This window comes from Oreochromis niloticus, linkage group LG9, assembly GCF_001858045.2.
Source record: "Oreochromis niloticus isolate F11D_XX linkage group LG9, O_niloticus_UMD_NMBU, whole genome shotgun sequence".
In the NCBI taxonomy this organism is placed as follows: Eukaryota; Metazoa; Chordata; class Actinopteri; order Cichliformes; family Cichlidae; genus Oreochromis; species Oreochromis niloticus.
Genome location: NC_031974.2, coordinates 24,468,072 through 24,487,588, shown reverse-complemented (window position 1 = coordinate 24,487,588; position 19,517 = coordinate 24,468,072). Strand labels below are relative to the sequence as shown.

The window sequence follows — 19,517 nt, the reverse complement described above, 5'->3', positions numbered from 1 at the left end:
TATAATTACTAACTTCAAGTATGAATGTCACATTGTATCAGCAGTCAATATTTACAAGCTACACTACCACAAGATGCAGGGAGAATACGTAGTACAGATGCTTTAGGTCAATTAGTTTTAGTTGCAAAGCTGCTATAGACATGAAATCATGGGCTAATTAAAAAAATGCAAGAATAATACTGTCCCATGATAGAGGAAGTCAGAAGGGGCTTAAGTCTGCAATTACTCATGCCCAAGCACTTTTTTATTAACGTTGGTTATTCGAAATGTGCATAACATTTTACAGAATACACATCACTCAGTACGAGTATCACATTGTATCTGTAAGCTTTGGATGCACAAGTATTGTGAAGCTGCCTCTACTGTTGCCTCTCAGCCCAACACACAACATTTGAGGTCAATAAATACAAAAAGAGAATTTATGTTTCAATTACATGCAAAGCCTGTCATTAAAAATAATAAGTGTGCTTCATCTTCATTTTAGCAGAATTTAAAACATGTAATATGTTCTATAAGAAAAATGCACACAGATAGGAAGCACACAACAAAAATATTTCACCGGAAGTAAACTGCTAGTGTGACATCACTTTAATGCCTCATTTAAAAGAGTTGTTTTTTGTTTTTTTTTGGTTCACTGCCATTATCAAACTATATATGGATCGGACACAAACATCCTGATTCTTATCAGGTTCCCTGAGATGAACTACAAAACAACAGTTCTCTGTACAACATTTGTGCGATACATTTCCACACTCATTTCTTCTGCACTGGCTTATTTTAAAACAGCTGTTAAAACATCACATCCTGCTGCTGCGTGCTGTCCTGCACTAAGTCTAAACAAGGTCCAGGTTTCTGCTTCAAAAACTAAGTTTCATCATAATGTGCATCTTTATTTTCTGCTGTTTAGGCTGCTTCCGGAAGAGACAGACTCACACCTCTCTTGAAATGGAAAGAAGAACTGGAGGAAAACTCTCCTTCACTTGATTTTGATAATATTAGAACAAACAGCTTTTACTGAAGACAGTCACAGAAATCCTCAATGCTTTGCCAATAGAGTAAAATTGAAAAACAGGAAGTTTAATTGCATTTTATGTTTCTTAAGTAATTTAGCAGATTTAGCTCAATCAACTAAAACTCATGAACTCTGTGCAACATTATTCTTTTTTGAATTTACACTATTTAAACCTTGCCTTCATTTCATTTCTTTTCTTCATGTAAAAGTCATCCTACAGACTACTGATGCTGCCTAGCTGCATTCTCACCTGCCACCAACTTGCAGTCTCCTGTATTTTTAAGATTGACCTTCTGCATAGTTCACCAGAGTGCACCTTCTGCCACTCGTATATTTAACTCTACATTACATAAGTTGTTATATGTTACATATCACTCTTTGTTTCATATGTTTTGCTTTTACACAGTAAGTGTTTTTCATGTAAATCATGTTTTCATATAAAAGTGAGCATTTAAGTTCCTACATCTACCTTTGCTTCTGCTACAGTGTGCTATAGTCAGTGTCTTATTGACAACATCTGCAGATATGCAATAATAAATAAAAGTAAACTATAACAAATATGGTACTGAAGTCAGGATCTTTTTGAAACAATATATAATAATCTAAATTCATGGGTGCAATTTATACAATGTAGCAATTTTCTACAAACCCAGTTCTAAAAAACTATGGGGATGCTGTAAGATGTAAATTGAAAACAGAATTAAATGATTTGAAAATCTCATAAGTTTATATTTTATTCACAGCAGAACATAGAACACATATCAAATGGTTAAAGTCAGGAAATGTACTATTTTAAGAGACAGAAAAAGGTCATACTGAGTTTGATGGCAAAACATGTTCCCCCCCAAAAAACAGAGACATTCAGCATTTCCTGTTCTTTTAACAGCAGTCAGTAAAACTCGGGGAACAGAGGAGAGCATTTGCGTAACTTTTTGGAAAAGAATGTTGTCCCAGTCTTGTCACATAGGGTTCAACAGTGTTCGGTTTGTCATATTTTTGGTTTCAAAATGTGCCAAATGTTTCCAGGTGGTTAAAGGTCTGGACTGCGGGCAGACCAGTGCAGCACCCAGATTCTTTTACTATGAGTTCAAGCAGGTGTAATAGATACATTATGTGATTCATCTTGCTGTAATATGTATCAGCAGTGATGGTGCCTTTCCAGATGTGCAGCCTGCCAATTACATAGGTACCGACACAACCCGATTAGCTGTCTGTGTTACACTGTTGCCTACTTGCTGTCCTACATTCAGTCTAAAGAAGGTCTCTGGTTGGAGAAGAAAATCTCTTCATAATAGCCGTCCTCATTTTCTTGAAGACACAGATTCTGTAAAATAAAACGCACCAAACTTGAAATGTTATGAAGAGCTTGAGGATACAATAAGGTGACACTAACATCTACATCTAAAATCTGCTTTTGAGCACAGTCACGCTAAGCCTTCATTTTATGAGTGCACAAACTACAATCATCAAACCTACCTGTGCCTGATGTGAAGCTTGACGTGTTGATTTTAGTCGCCTAGAAGTTACAGAGATGTAGTCTTTAATCATCAGTAATAATGATAATAATAATAATAATAATAATAATAATAATAATAATGATAATAATAACAATAATAATAATAATGATGTCTTGAGGAATCTACCTGAAACATTTCCTACAAACTTAGTTGAACAGGTCAGTCCAGAATGCATCGCAGCAACACAGTCATGGCAAAATAAATGCTTACGTCTTTACACGCTTCAAAATATGTTTTGAATCTTGTGGAATTAATTAATTACATAACTTAGAAACTCACGAAGGGAACTTCAGACACGCAGGAACGATAAAATGTATCATATCATCATTTGCATGAAAAAATGTTTCTATTTTGTGGAATATTTGAGCATCTTATGATAAAATCTGAAGAAACTTCACATCTGTAGCTTTGTTTTCCCAGTGATACAAAAACTGAAATACTGAAGCTATAAACTTAAAAATATACCTCAACACTTCCACTGGTTTTAGTTAATGTTCAGTCAAAATGAAACAACTGACAGTTTCAAGCAATATCACAAGATAAAGAAAAATGAGACAAAATTCGATATTCCATGGATGGAATAAATCTGGACTGGACATTGATCTGAGAGTCTTACCAAAACACAAAAACCATACAGATGAGTACGATGATCCCAGTGATCCCTCCTACAGCAGCCCCCCATGATAAAGGCTGATGTGTTCCTGCAGATATAAAAAGGTTAGTGACAAATGCACTTTGATAAATATCATGTTTGTCACTGAGTGTTCAGGCTTATATGAAGGTAACTTCAAATGTTCAAGTTGCTGTGCATGGTTTAATCTACTTACATTTAATCAAATGTTAAGAGAGTGAAAGCTTTCCTATTAACTTAATGAGCTCAATCAATAATTTCATGTCTTATTTTAAACAGGATCATATTCAATGTTGGTGCCACAAACTTTGTGGTGATAAGGTTGTGTCTGCATGGTGTTGTATGTCTATTCCAGGGATTTGGGTTCATGTGGGAGGTTTTAATGAATGAGTGGGGAATATATTCACCTGGTTACCGGTCTGGCAACATGGAGAACGGGTGGGTAGGGAGACCGTATTTTTTTTGCTGACTGTGTTCGTTTGTGTATGTCAAATGCCTTGCCTTCTTTAGATTGGATGTGCTTGCACTTTACTGCAATGTGGATGGATGACTGAAATATGGAGTAAATGCTCAATGGAAAATGAATGGAAGCTGGATTGTTTGCTGGTCTATTTAAGAATGAGTCAGCAAAGCAGTTCTCCCTACTTCATCCTCTGAGTGACCTAATTGATATCAAGTCACTTCATTCAGTTCAATAGAAAATAAAGCATTCTATGCATTAGGGCAATGCATGCAGCCTGAACAAGACAAGCAAGCAGTTGATACTAATGTATTATAGTCACATTATTTCTTCTGTTTGGGCTTGAATTTTCTGAGGATGACTTAAAGCTCTTGGACCCTGTTGACAGTGCTTTCATTTCGGTACATATGGATGCGTTCCCATTAGAGCAGGGTGATATGACCAAAAATATTTATCACGATATACATTTGAAAATTTGCGATAACGATATAACTGACGATATAATTGACACTAGACAAAATACTTTACAACTCCACAACTTTATTAGTGCAAAAAACCCCATCAATGTATTTTCACTTAAACAAGCAGCTGTTTTTTATGTGCATTAAAGTTATATAAAAACTGTAACAGTGCAAATTCCTTGCTGACAGTTTAACCAAAAGGCATTTCCAGTGAAAACTGGCCGACATATCCTCAGCAAAACCATGTATAATATCCACAAAACTTAAAAAGAGGTTATACACACACAATACGGTAATATTATGTTGAAGCACAGTACGTATCACTCCGCGAGGCTTCTGCCTACGATAGCCCTCCGACAATCCATCAAGCGGTGTGGCTTCATAGCTTAGCAAAGTTGTACTAAAACATTTGACAGATTTTCGAGCGCGGTGTACCACATGAAATCGTTTCGAGGTCAGTAAACACAACCAGAATTCATACATAAGGCACACGGGATTATAAGGGACACTGTTGATTTTCAGAAAAATCAAAGGATTGATTTTAAGTGTGCCATATTTTCCAAACAACATGGTAATAACGACGGCCCGCTAGCATGCTCTACCAAAAATAGTGCTTTGTTGTGTATCTGAAAGCTAAACCAGTTCCACACCACTGAAGTTGCAGCAGTTTTACAAACCAATTCTGGTTCATCCGCTTCATTTAACGATCCACTTTCGCTCTTCTCATTCTGCGTCGCTGCCATGTGCGTATGTAAACATAGGCACTGCGCATGCGTGTTTTACCCATATTCTATCGCGATATTTCATTTTCCTATCGTTGCCCAAAATTACACCGGTATTACCGTGAACGGTATGATATGGCCCAGCCCTGGTTCCCATTATTCTCACCAAACTTTCTTCAACAAATTCAAACCTGTTAATCACAATTCTGCATACAGTTTATTAATATTAATAAATGATTGATTCTTCTGCTGCTGTCTGCATTTACCTGTTGGATGAATCTCTGCTGATGTCTGATTACCCAGATCATTAGTGGCCACACAGTAATAAACTCCTCCATCTGTTACACTGAAGCTGTAAATCTCTCCTTCAGATACTTTCACAGCTCCATCTCTGCTCTTCTTGAACCAGGTGAAGCTGCTGACTGGAGGTTTGGCTCTGCTGGAGCAGGTCAGGTTCACCCAGCTGCCTGCTGACACCAAACCTGATGGACTGATGGATGCTGAGGTGTCTTTAGGAGCATCTGGAGAAAAAGATGTGAATTAGATAAATATTTTACATTATAGTAGTCAGTTGGGTATTGTGCATTGCTATGGCATGATTTCTCTGCACCTCCTTCTGCAGATGGAGATGAAAACTTGCAGCAGAGTTAAAATTTGTTATCTCTGCTGCCACAAGGACAGACACAGAAAATCTTTACCACCACCAGGGCTAATTTTAAGCTTCCTTTTGTATCACATTTAGACTTTTATTTATAGAATTAGTTTCACATTTTGATTTCTGTAACACAAACATTGCAGGATAAATTAAGCATTTTTTTCTTCATTTTTTAAAACAATTTTATGTACAACTGTGAATAAAAATTACTTATAAATTATATCCCACAAATCATGATGAGCTGGCAGGTTCAACAACAAACTCTGATTGTCTTACAAGAAACACCGAGAGTCTCTTCTGTCTCTGCTGTCTTGGTGTCTTTTCCTTGGTTCACAGGATATCTGGCAGAGCAGCTGATCTTCTTTCCATCATGTGTGTCTGACAGAGTGATGGTCTGCTGGATTTTAGTTGTAAAGTTTCCATCTGTGTTTTCCTCTATTTTGTTTTGAGAGTCTTGTGTGAGATTCCAGGTGAGTTGAGGAGGGGAGTGTGGACAGGGAGTGAGAGCTGAGCAGGTTATAGTGACAGACTCCTTCTCCTTCAGATCACCTGGGATTGTAATATTGGGCCTCCAAGGAGAATCTGTGGTTTTAAAGATGTTGCAAATACATAAAGATAAATACAGTGTATAATACACTGTACTTGTCTAATGTAAAATCATTTGTTCTGTTAACAATTTATTTAAACTCTACACTTATCACACTCTAATCCAGTATACTGCATTGCACTGCACACTTCACTTTACACGGTGATTATGAACCACTCTGTTGTCACATGTTTGCTGGTGCATTGTTTTTGTTTTGATTTTCAAATATTTTTACGATATGTATCATCATTTGTATTTTACTTTATTGAGTTGATTTTGATTTCAGATTACTTTTTATCTCATAAAGGTATTTGTTTTGTCATCTTTTCATATCTTACAAATAAGTTTAATTATTAACTGTGTAAGACCCAACCCATCAAAAGATAGCCAGAAAATTCAGATTTTTTTGGAAATGAGATGTTTATTAACCCTTATAACAAAATCCACATTTTTTTTGCTAGATCATGTGGCGTATGATTAAGTTTTATTATATATTTATTATGTTTGTTTCGTATTGCATACACTGTTATGCAATACTGTTTCTTAAAACCAAAGAACCTGTTAAAGCCTGTTAAAGCAGGAGAGTTTTAAAGAGTTTTGTCCATAACGTTTTGAAATTATGGCAAGTATTGATCATGTTGATGAGATAGAGGTTATGATACAAAGGGCATCATAGGGTTAACATGCATGGATATAAAAGGAGTGAAGCTTGTCAGGAGTAAATATGTGAATGAAATGGACAGTTTAAACCAAATTGGCAGAAGTTGTGAAAATCTTAAAATCATTGTTGAATGACTGTGATCCTCATGCCCTCAGGTCAAGCTGCACTGAACACAGACAGTTCTGTCAAAAGAATCACTGCATGAGCTCAGGAACACTTCTGAAAGCCAACAGTAGAGCTGGATGCAGAAATGGAAGTTAAAAGTCCATTCCTGCTCTGAACACATTTAACATGAAGTGAGATGAAGATTAAAACTGGCTTTAAACTAGTCTGTGTTCTGTACGGACCTGTCACACACTGAAACTGTTTTCAAAATGTTATGAAACAATAAAAACTATGATACATACTGACTGCTTTGAAAAGACTTCTGTACAGTTAAGAAATAAAATGTAAATCAGGAAAATCAGTGTGACTGTATTGAAACCTTTAGGCTGAAAAAAAGATATTTTAGAATACAGAAAAGTATTTGAATGTGGTTTAGTGTCATTTTGTTATTAAACATTACTTTAAAAAAACATAACTCACCTCTGACTGTTATTTGAAGATGATCACAAGAAGCTGTCGCCTTGAATGTTTCACTCTCTACTCTGAAGAAGTATGTGTCTGTGTAGTTTGTGGTTAAATTAGAAAACAGAGTGGTGCAGTCTTTCTGACTCAGGTTCCCAGTAATACTCATTGGATAGTTGCTAACTGCTCCACTACTGTTGAAGATCACATTGTTTTTGTTTTTGGTAATATCAGAATTGTTTTTAATCCACACTCCAAAATTTTTTCTTGTGCTGATAAATTTCTGTTCTTCTTTGGGTCTGAAGCTACATGGGATTTGCAAACAAGATCCACTCAGTGCTTCCAGCTTCTTTGATGCATTTATGAAGAGGTGTGCTTCATCAGGACAATCAGCCAAAGCAGCTGTAAATACAGTGTCATGATTAATAAATTGTTGACTCTATCTTCACTGGCCTTTCAGATTTTGTTTGTCAATAAATTTCAGATTGTAAAATGACTCCATGTCTGTGAATGACTGAACAAACAGCTCACCTGGAACAAAGAGGACAATCAGCAACATGCCGACTGTCACCATGTTCACACACAGGAACTTGTTGAAACCCTGAATTACAAACACACATCAGATATTTAATCACTTGAATTATGGATTTTGAAAAGATTATTCATTATTCTTTAAAACAAATTCATAATCCAGACTTCCTCTGTGCAATACCAGCTGTCATCATAAGGAACCATTATTAACAACATCTGACATATGAAATGAGTGAAACTAAATCACCAGGAAAGAAAATGACATAAATGTATCTGTCAGTGCACTAAAAGAAGAATCACAAAATAAAAGCTTTAGTTTCATTAAATAAAAGCATCAAATGTTTCCTTACCAAACAAGTCCCAGTTTATTCTCACAGTTTTGGAGTGAAATGAAGCAAAATTACAATAAACCCTGTAAACTAGTGGTCAGCATATGAGAAAGAAGCAAGTACTGAGATACTCACTGACTAAACCACACGATACACTCATTTGTGTCCTTCCTGCTTAAAAGGTGAAACAGGGGATATGACATGTCAATCTATTTCTAACGTCTGAACTCACATTCACAACCTAAAAGATTTTTTTCAACTCCACTCCTTCAGAGCCTGCAAACTTAACTTTAGTTAAAATATTTTTTTTTAAATCCCAGTATGAACGTCACTTATTGTCAGGAGTTATCTATTACAAGCTGTTAGGGTCATCGTAAAAATTTATATTCAAGTACTAATTAATACAAAAAAAAACTGATTAGTAATAAACTCTGAAACTCTTTATCAGTTTATTTACCTTTGCAAAGAAATCAACAACAGTACAGACAGCATGACCACAGTCTGCATGCCCTCTGACACACAGAGGGATTGAAAGCCCAGAATATTTACAGAGAGAAGGCATCTACCTGCCACGATCACAGAGTACATTTAGAACATTGTATAGAACAGAAAACTCATCAACAATTGATTTAAAGATTACATGGAGACACAATAAGACAATTTAGAGAATTTCATTCTGTAAAGTCAGCTTTAGACAGAGAAGAAGAAGAATCTTAAAAATTTCATTAATCATCTATATTAAAACTTAATATAGATGATTAACATAGACTATTAGACCCATGAAGTGAATCACTGACATCTGAAAAATGATGTGTTGATACAGCTCCTGAATTCTCCTTAAAGACACAAGACTGAACAGTTTGTTTCTGGGAGGAAAACACTAACTGAAAAACTGTGTCAAAAAATACAAATGTGTGGCCAGGCGCTCTATCAGACATATGTCATGATCGGCTGTGTGCAGGCAGGAAGAGGACCCAAAATGTAGAAATCACAACACACGGGAATAACTCAAAATGCAGCTTTATTGCTGACACACAGAAACCATACAGGGCTAAAGTAAACTGGAGAATAAAAACTAAACTTCACCAAGAGGCACACAAGGAAGCATGAGGGAGGACACAACACTGACATAGAGAAACACAAGGCTTAAATACACTGGGGAATAACGAAGGGAATGAGACACAGAAGGAGAGCACAGCTGGGAGAAATCAGACATGACGAGACCAAAGGGAAGCAAAACTCAATACATTCACCAAAAACACAGACTTTCAAAGTAAAACAGGAAACGTAACACTGAGACGCGGACTTGACTAGGAGATACAGCTGACGGGGGAGACAGAGCAACTAAGAAACACAGAGACCAAACATAAGGGAGGCACAGAGAACACTAAACACTGGGTCAATGGCCCAGGACCGTGACAACATATGCAGGGAGGTTATGGATAAGATGGGAGTAAAAAACGGATCCAGGGGTGCTCGCTGTTATGTGTGGGACCATTACCATCCTGCACTATCATCAGTGTTTAAATCACAATTACCCACCAAAGCGAATTGGTCAAATTTGACAATATATGAAAACAGATGACAGAATTAATTCAGGAAGTCATTACAGGATTTAGGAGGTCGGTGGAAAATAATACACCAAAATAGATTTTCATACTTGGATTAGAAGGGATGATATGAGCTCAGAGTAAATGGGTGACAACTTAAGTTGCACTTGTAAATCACTGATATTCCCCCACCACAGCCTGAGCACCTCGGGGCATTCAAATATTTGTAATTGTTTTGGCAAAGTTCCACAAGGGGGCAGTAGTTATCAGTGGAAAAGCTGTTTAGGGGCCAGACTTCAACGGACAGTCGGGTCTGCAGAGAGGATCTTCCCTCCATCCAGGACCTGTACAAGTCCAGGATAAAGAAACCGGTGGAAACATCACTGCAGACGCCTCACATCCCAGAAATAAACTGTTCAAACTGCAACCTTCAGGCAGGCGCTACAGACTACTGTTTCTTAAGACTTTGTGTAACTTCTTCCTTGTTTGTGTGCACAAACTTGGCCAAATAAAGATGAGTCTGATTCTGAATCTAATACTAATGTTAGGAAAACAGCTGAAACTGTAAGAGAGTGGAAACTGCCAGGATTGTCCAATCATCATGCTGCAGCAGTCTTACATAAGATTAGGATTAGATCAGTGTTCATGGATAAAATGCTTGACCTTAGAGTGAAGCAGGTCCTATCTAAAAAGTTCAGTCCAGTTGAGGAGCGGCATGAACTTGTCCACAAAGGAAATATCTCAATTCCTGCAACACCATCTCTACTCTCAAAGCAAAACTGTTGAACATCACTGCAGTGAATTTAGAGATAGTTTGAGGTGGAGTTTGTCCTCCTGCAGAAACTTCAGTTGATATGTTGTGATGTGACTCTGCTCATCTGACAGCTTTCAGTTTCTGGACTGTTGGAGTGTCTGGATCTGAACCAGCTGAAGGAAAAAATAAAAAAAGAATATAAGAAAAAATGAATTATTTTAATTTACTAAAGATGAGTTTGTTTGTGGTTTCACATGAGTGTATCATAGAAACATTTGTCTCACCACAAAAAAACCATCAGTGTGCTCACGAGCATTATGATTCCCACAGTCTTCACTATAGTGTAGACACCAACCAGGTTTCCACCTTTAATGCAACAAGATTTGAGATTGATTAAAACAGTATGTGACAGAATGAACATTTAAGAGTAAATAAGACCATTTAAGGGGAAAAATAGATTTTAAGTCTAACACATGAACAACCACACATTGTAGGATGAAATAAAATTTTTGAACTTCATAAAACAAATTCAGTCTCAGTTAAACACACTTCTGTTTCTACTTTCTTCTGAGATATATCACAAAAAATTGAATAATCAAAAAAATTAAAAAAAAAAAAAGAAAAGAAAATGCTGCACCATGGTGGTACATCAGTTACAAGAAGGTCCTAAGTAGAGCAGAGTGATATGACCAAAAATATTTATCACGATATACATTTGAAAATTTGCGATAACGATATAACTGACGATATAATTGACACTAGACAAAATACTTTACAACTCCACAACTTTATTAGTGCAAAAAACACCATCAATGTATTTTCACTTAAACAAGCAGCTGTTTTTTATGTGCATTAAAGTTATATAAAAATGTAACAGTGCAAATTCCTTGCTGACAGTTTAACCAAAAGGCATTTCCAGTGGAAATTGGCCGACATATCCTCAGCATAATCATGTATAATATCCACAAAACTTAAAAAGAGGTTATACACACACAATACGGTAATATTATGTTGAAGCACAGTACGTATCACTCCGCGAGGCTTCTGCCTACGATAGCCGTAATGCTCCGACAATCCATCAAGCGGTGTGGCTTCGTAGCTTAGCAAAGTTGTACTAAAACATTTGACAGATTTTCGAGCGCCGTGTACCACATAAAATCGTTTCGAGGTCAGTAAACACAACCAGAATTCATACATAAGGCACACGGGATTATAAGGGACACTGTCGATTTTCAGAAAAATCAAAGGATTGATTTTAAGTGTGCCCTATTTTCCAAACAACATGGTAATAACGATGGTCCGCTAGCATGTGCTACCAAAAATAGTGCTTTGTTGTGTATGTGACGGACGAAAGCTAAACCAGTTCCACACCACTGAAGTTGCAGCATTTTTACAAACCAATTCTGGTTCATCCGTTTCATTTAACGATCCACTTTCGCTCTTCTCATTCTGCGTCGCCGCCATGTGCGTATGTAAACATAGGCACTGCGCATGCGCGTTTTACCCATATTCTATCGCGATATTTCATTTTCCTATTGTTGCCCAAAATTACACCGGTATTACCGTGAACGGTATAATATGGCCCAGCCCTAGTCCTAAGTTCAATTCCACTATCAGGTGAGGCCCTTTCTGTGTGGAGTTTGCATGTTCTCCCTGTGTTTCCGTGGGTTCTCTCCCCGGATACTCCGGCTTCCTCCCACTTTCCAAAGACATGCAGTTAGTGGGGTTAGGTCAGGGGTCGGCAACCTGCGGCTCCGGAGCCGCATGTGGCTCTTTAGTCCTTATAGTGCGGCTCCGCGTGGTTTGGGAAAATAAATTAGAAGTATTTAGCTGAAGTGTATTTTATTTATGTTAGTTCTTTTTTAACTTGTAGTTCTAAATTGGAAGATTATTGTGATATTGAAATATAAAAATAAAATTATATTCTATTATTTTTTTCATCGCTCAAAATAAGCATCACACTTGCGGAAGCCGGTATCGCCATGCATTTATCGAGACTTTCAACCCCAGATAGGCCAATTATGGATCTTCGGATCCACATTATGTCAGCAGCTGTTCTCCACCGTGAACTATGTTAAAAATAAACACCGCTCACGCCTCACAGATGACAGCTTACAGTCCTGCGTAAAGATAAAAGTGACTTCGTACAGCCCCGATTTGCAGAAGCTGTGCGCAGAGTATCAGGAGCAGAAGTTCCATTGTAAACAAATCACGGCAGACCCGACGATGTTTCCATGAACATGTTTTTCAGCATCTCTTTATTGACCACTTTTCACACACGGTTGCTGTACGCATACAGCCGGCTGTAGCTTTTCTCACAGCCCGACAACACAACAGCAGAGAGCACAGATGTTAAGGTGGCGAGGCGTGATTGCGGGTGCCGCTCAGGTGCGTCCGCCTCCCCTGCAGCGGCGCTGCAGACCACGCCCCGCCACACACATTAACCAGGTAAAATACATATTTAGGCAGAATTTTGCAAATATCTATTTTTCATTTTTCAGCAGCATAGAGCTTTTTTTCCAATTACTTTTTAAAAGTCAGGTCAAGGCTCCAAAAGCCCAAAGGCGATATAAGGGTGGCGGCTCACAACAGTTTTTGTTTGCTACATGGATCATTTTAGTTCAGCTGGGTGTCTTTGCTTTTGTTAGATTTCTTTAAGAGTTCAAAATGTGTTAATTACGTAAATAAAATGTAATTTTCTCTGTAGCACTTCATGGATTTCATAAGCAACACACCTTAGTTGTTCACACAAAGCACAAAGGTAAAAAACAATATATACAGTGTTATCTTCATTTTAGATGTCAAAAAGTATTTGTGGCTCCCAGTGTTTTCTTTTGCGTGGAAACCAGGTCCAAATGGCTCTTTGGGTCTTAAAGGGTGCTGACCCCTGGGTTAGGTTAATTGATAACTATTTATTGCCCATAGCTGTGAATGTGAGTGTGTGAAAGGTTGTCTGTCTCTATGTTAGCCCTGCGACAGACCCTGCCTCTCGCCCTAAGACAGCTGAAATAGGCTCCAGCTGCCCGCTACCCTGAGAAGGATAAGGGGAGAATTGAAACAAAAAGAATAGAAATCTGCTGAGTAACGTTACCTTCATTCACTGGAATCCCTGCTGATGTCTGATTACCCAGATCATTAGTGGCCACACAGTAATAAACTCCTCCATCTGTTACATTGAAGCTGTAAATCTCTCCTTCAGATACTTTCACAGCTCCATCTCTGCTCTTCTTGAACCAGGTGAAGTTGCTGACTGGAGGTTTGGCTCTGCTGGAGCAGGTCAGCTTCACCCAGCTGCCTGCTGACACCAAACCTGATGGACTGATGGATGCTGAGGTGTTTTTAGGAGCATCTGGAGAAACAAACAAACAAAGACATATCACACAAATCATGTTGTCCTATAGGATCCAGTTCAACAACAAACTCTGATTGTCTTACATGAAACACTGAGAGTCTCTTCTGTCTCTGCTGTCTTGTTGTTTCCTTGGTTCACAGGATATCTGGCAGAGCAGCTGATCTTCTTTCCGTCATGTGTGTCTGACAGAGTGATGGTCTGCTGGATTTTAGTTGTAAAGCTTCCATCTGTGTTTTCCTCTATTTTGTTGTGAGAGTCTTGTGTGAGATTCCAGGTGAGTTGAGGAGGGGAGTGTGGACAGGGAGTGAGAGCTGAGCAGGTTATAGTGACAGACTCCTTCTCCTTCAGATCACCTGGGATTGTAATATTGGGCCTCCAAGGAGAATCTGTGGTTTTTACAAACACAGTTTTTATACAAATAAATGAAGTCAATATTTGGATTTTAATAATAACATTGAGTGCTGATTATCAAATGACATCATTAAAGCTCCAAAATGCTGAACACACAGAGGTAGTTTTGCATGATTTGGCAGGTTTGATATCTGTGAACATATTTTACCAACTCAACATCATCACAAAGATGATACAGATACAGTTGTGGATATATTTCCGCAATTTCTGGTGTTTAGTTATGTGACGTATTTTCTGTTTTATATTTGTGTTTGTGTTTGCATTTATGTTTCATTATTCCAGTTTGGAGTTTTATGTTTGAGCCTTTGAATACAGGTTTTGATTTCTGTCTTTTTCTTAAATGTTCTTGTTTTTATCGGTATGATTTTAGATTCATGATTGTTAATTTTACCCCATCGTTATGCTACTGAGGAGTGTTTCATCCAGGATTTTGCTTCATGTTTTGATGTTTTATGTTTTTAGTTGTAGTTTTCTGTGTCTGTTCATCCCTCTGTCTCTTCTCTCTCTTTGTGCCTGTTCCACATCTTGGTCAGGTCAGGTATCATCCTTCTTGTGTCTGCGTTTTTCATTTGTCTCCTGTTTTATTTGGTTTTCTATCAGGTTTTGTGTTAGTTTAATTTTCTGCTCCATGATTGATGTTTCCAGTTGTTTTTACCTTTTTCTTCTTCGAGTCTGCAGACTGGAATGTCCTTTGTGGCGAAAATATTAACAATTTGAATGTTAATGTGTTGATTGTTGTGCCAAGTGCAGCGTACTTTGCCGTAGTCTGCTGGAGAAGCAGCATTAGTGTCACGGTTTGTGAGGCAGACTGTGTGGAGATGAGAGACCCAAAATGCAGGCACTGGCTTATAGTGAGAGAGCTTTATTCCAAATGGTGAGAAACACAAACAGAAGCAAAGATGTCCAGGACAGAACTAAGAAAAATCTAAACTGGGGAACCCCCCGACGCCCCAAGCCTGTCCCTACCCCCACACCAATCACAACAGCGAAGGTGGGACCAAACTATGACCCCCCCACCCCCACTAGGTGATGGAGCTGATCAAAGGAGCCCAGAGCAATTGATCTGATGTGGTGGCAGAGGCTGTATCAAGACTAATGTAATCTAATAGATAATTTCTATATTGGTTAGAATTAAGATTATTTTTATTTTTCCAGTTCATGAGGACTGTTTTCTTGGCTATGCATAGGGCAGTGAAAACCATATGGGCTATATTCTTTTCTGTAGTGACATAATCTAAGCTGCCCAACAAACATACTAAAGGGGAAATTGGAATGTTACATTTCAGACACTTCGATAAGTCTTCACATATCTCACGCCAAAACTTATGAACTGGTGGAGAGAACCAAAGAGCGTGGATATAATTGTCCGGTGAATTGGTTTGGCAGTGTGAGCAGTTGTTGGTAGACGTAAAGCCCATCTTGAACATCCGATGACCTGTATAGTGCGCTCTATGTAGTATTTTGTATTGAATTAATTGAAGACTGGGGTTTCTAATTAAATGAAAGGTTTTTAAGCAGATCTGAGACCAGAAGTTTTGGTCTAAGTTAACTGATAAATCCGCTTCCCATTTTGCAATAGGAAGTGATATTGATTCATCTGTTTTAGAAAACATTCTGTATATTTTGGAAAGTAATTTTGGGGTTTTAAGAGTAAGAAATTGTACCACACTTGGTGGTGTTTGTAGTTCGGCTTGACCGGGTTTAAATTTCTTTTTTACTTTTTCATTTTTACTATGGATTTAATTTGTTGATATTCTAAAAATCTTTTCTTGTTGATCCCATATTGTGTAACTAGTCTGTCAAATGGAATAAATTCTGTTCCGTCTAATATATGTTCTAAGTATTTGATTCCTTTACCACTCCAATCTGGAAAGTTTATCATATTATTGTTTTGTACGTTTGCATGGGATTAATGAAGACTCTGTCAATTTCAGAAACTCCCACCATGCTGTCAGAGAAGAGCTGATGTTGACGCTTTTGAAGCATTCATGTCGTTGGATGTTTGACCTGATAAATGGTAGATCTGAAATCTCTAGATTATTGCAAAGTGCTTGTTCTACATCTAGCCAAGGTTCGTCTAAGAAGGTATGTTTTAGCCATCCTGAGATAAATTGAAGCCTGCTGGCTAAGAAGTAGTGCTGAAAGTTCTAATCCTCCTTTATCCTTTTGTAGGGGCTGTAGGTCTTTTGTAATGTTTTTAAGCTTATACGTGGGGGTTTATCTTTCCAAAGGAATTTGGACATATATGAATCTAGAGATCTGAACCAATCTTGTGGCGGTTTAGTTGGGATCATTGAGAATAAATAATTTATTTTTGGTAAGACCATCATTTTTATAGCGGCAACCCTTCCCATGAGTGATATGGGTAGACATTTCCATCTAGTCAGATCGGCTTCTACTTTCTTTAAAAGTGGGATATGGTTTAATTTAGTTAGATCTGCAAGCTTGAGAGAAACATTAATACCTAAATATTTTATATTTCCCGATTGCAGTGGTGTAGAGGAAGAATTATAGAAGGAGCAATTAATTGGAAGGACTGTAGATTTTGACCAGTTAATTGAGTAATCTGATATTCTTGCAAAAGAGTTTATCAATGCAATTACCCCAGAGATATTGGTTTGTGAGTTTTGGAGAAAAAGTAACACATCATCCGCATAAAGGCTGATTTTATGTTCCACGTTCTTGCATTTTATGCCCTTAATTACTGTATTCTGTGTCTGTAGAGACACAGGCTCAGAGACAAGGGCTTTACACAGAGACCAGAGTGACCTGGAACACAGGGTGCACAGGACCAAAACCTAAGAACTAGTAAATCTTAACGGAATACATAACCAGAATAAACAAGAACATAAGATATTAATGATAATAATAAAAATAATAACAATAATAATAATAATTAGTAACTGAACTGATGAACAGAGCTGAGAAATTTAAAACTAAATCTCTTAATTTTTACCAAAAGACTCATTTCATGGGCTCAGGAACACTTCTGAAAATCATTGGTACGACTAGATGCAAAAATGGAAGTTAAAACACTACCATGAAAATAAAAATATAAAAACAAACATTGGTGCTTCCTCTGTGTGAACTTATTTAACATGATTTGAGGCAAAGATTATTAAAAAGATTATTAAAAGATTAAAACTGATTTTAATTTGACAGATAAAAAGTAAAAATGTTTTAGTATAGTGAAAACTGCATCCATCTGACTTTTTGTATTTGGTAAAAGAGTCCAAGTGCTAAACTGGCCTGTCTGTAGTACAGACCTGTCACACACTAAAAATATCATTTGCACAATATCAAACAGTGATCTGTTAGTAATGTTAAAACATGAACAAGAGCCTGACCCACAAAAAACAAAAAAAAGGTGTTAGTTTAATCTTTTCTATGGTATTTTTGACCTGTACGTTAATGAACTGAGATTGTAAATGATTTGAAAAACACTTCATTTTGTTTTTATTTACATTTTACATCCTGACTTTTCTGGAAGGCTTCTGTTCAATAACAGAATAAACTGTAAGTCGGGAGAATCACTGTGACTGTAGTGTTACTTTTAGCTTCAAGAGATATTTTAGACAAAGAATAGAGAACAACTGTCTGAATGTGAATTATTGTCATTTTAATATAAACGTACATAAAAATAACTCACCTCTGACTGTTATTTGAAATGGATCACAACGAGCTGTCGCCTTGAATGGTTCTCTCTCTACTCTGAAGAAGTATGTGTCTGTGTATGTGGTGGTTAAATTAGAAAACAGAGTGGTGCAGTCTCTCTGACTCAGGTTCCCAGTAATACTCATTGGATAGATGCTAACTGCTCCATTACTGTTGAAGATAACATTGTTTGGATTTCTGTCAAATCTATCATCATTTTTAATCCACACTCCAAAGGTTTTTCTTGTGCTGATAAATTTCTGTTCTTCTTTGGGTCTGAAGCTACATGGGATTTGCAAACAAGATCCACTCAGTGCTTCCAGCTGCTTTGGTGCAGTTATGAAGAGGTCTGCATCATCAGGACAATCAGCCAAAGCACCTGTAAATACAGTGTCATGATTAGTAAACGGTTGACTCTATCCTCACTGGTCTTTCAGATTTTGTTTGTTAAAGTTCAGATTGTAAAATGACTCCATGTCTGTGAATGACTGAACAAACAGCTCACCTGGAACAAAGAGGACAATCAGCAACATGCCGACTGTCACCATGTTCACACACAGGAACTTGTTGAAACCCTGAATTACAAACACACATCAGATATTTAATCATTTGAATTATGGATATTGAAGAGATTATTCATTATTCTTTAAACAAATATATAATCCAGACTTCCTCTGTGCAATACCAGCTGTCATCATAAGGAACCCTTATTAACAACATCTGATATGTGAAATATAAAAACAGTAATAATACTACAGAGTTTGTTTTTGTGAGTAAAACTAAGGAAAGAAAATGACATAAATGTATCTGTCAGTGAACTAAAAGAAGAATCACAAAATAAAAGCTTCAGTTTCATTAAATAAAAACATAAAATGTTTCCTTACCAAACAAGTCCCCGTTTAGTCTCACAGTTTTAGAGTGAAATGAAGGAAAATTACAATAAACCCTGTAAACTAGTGGTCATCATATCAGAGAGAAGGAAGAACTAAAATACACACTGACTAACGTCTGCATACTAAACTTATTTGCGTCCTTCCTGCTTCTAACCTGCTAAAAGAGGAAGTGGATTAGTATTCTTTCTTAAACCTGTAACATGAAGTTTGCCATATTTCACATGAAATTTTGTGAGTTGTGAGACTTCTTCATCACCAGTGTGATTTTTTTTCTGTAATTAAGTTGCCCAAAATATTTTATACACTGTAAAAAAAAATATTGTAGAATTTACGGTGAATTACTGTGGTTGCCAGAATTTCACCGTGAAAAATAAATTGTAAATGTAGAACACAAAACGGTATCCTATTTTAGTAACCTTAAATTTCACAGTAAATAATAATAATTTTTTTTTACAGTAAATTACTGAATTTAAACATAAATTCATGTGAAAACAACAGACATTCCTTTAACCTGATTACAGTCTTACTTTGTTAAATATAGTGAAACTGTATAAAATAGTACGGTATCATACCTAAAAAGTTGAATATTACGGTAAATTACTGGCAGCTGTGGTTGCCAGAATTTCACCGTGGAAAATACAGTGATAATGTAGAATATATAACGGTATACTTTGTTGATAAATGTAAAATTCACAATAAAGAATCATAAACCTGTTCATGGTAACTCATGTAAAAGCAACAAACATTCCATTAACCTGATTACAGTTTTGC

General features: G+C 36.9%; 1 protein-coding gene and 1 long non-coding RNA gene across 2 annotated transcripts; both read right to left on the bottom strand.

Moving 5' to 3' along the window:
* Window positions 1-1,760: 1,760 nt before the first annotated feature.
* Window positions 1,761-18,880, bottom strand: LOC102081398 (sialic acid-binding Ig-like lectin 7). The gene is made up of 8 exons (XR_002063372.2): window positions 18,738-18,880; window positions 18,359-18,428; window positions 17,849-18,232; window positions 13,872-14,174; window positions 5,070-5,324; window positions 3,146-3,230; window positions 2,489-2,528; window positions 1,761-2,336 (listed from the first exon to the last, which is right to left on the bottom strand). It is a non-coding gene; the product is annotated as a sialic acid-binding Ig-like lectin 7 (long non-coding RNA).
* Window positions 5,694-8,235, bottom strand: LOC109203608 (sialic acid-binding Ig-like lectin 7). The gene is made up of 4 exons (XM_019363239.1): window positions 8,154-8,235; window positions 7,804-7,873; window positions 7,291-7,674; window positions 5,694-6,040 (listed from the first exon to the last, which is right to left on the bottom strand). The coding sequence occupies exons 2-4, from the start codon at window positions 7,844-7,846 to the stop codon at window positions 5,709-5,711; spliced, it is 759 nt and encodes a 252-aa protein (XP_019218784.1). The 5' UTR covers window positions 7,847-7,873; window positions 8,154-8,235; the 3' UTR covers window positions 5,694-5,708.
* Window positions 18,881-19,517: the final 637 nt, after the last annotated feature.

Bases quoted from the DNA above. Each gene is read 5' to 3' on its own strand.
- LOC109203608 (XM_019363239.1), bottom strand. From the start codon at position 7,846: ATGGTGACAGTCGGCATGTTGCTGATTGTCCTCTTTGTTCCAG. The intron at 7,675-7,803 runs GTGAGCTGTTTG...CTGTATTTACAG, and splicing joins GATTGTCCTCTTTGTTCCAG to CTGCTTTGGCTGATTGTCCT. The intron at 6,041-7,290 runs GTGAGTTATGTT...TTAAAACCACAG, and splicing joins TCTTCAAATAACAGTCAGAG to ATTCTCCTTGGAGGCCCAAT.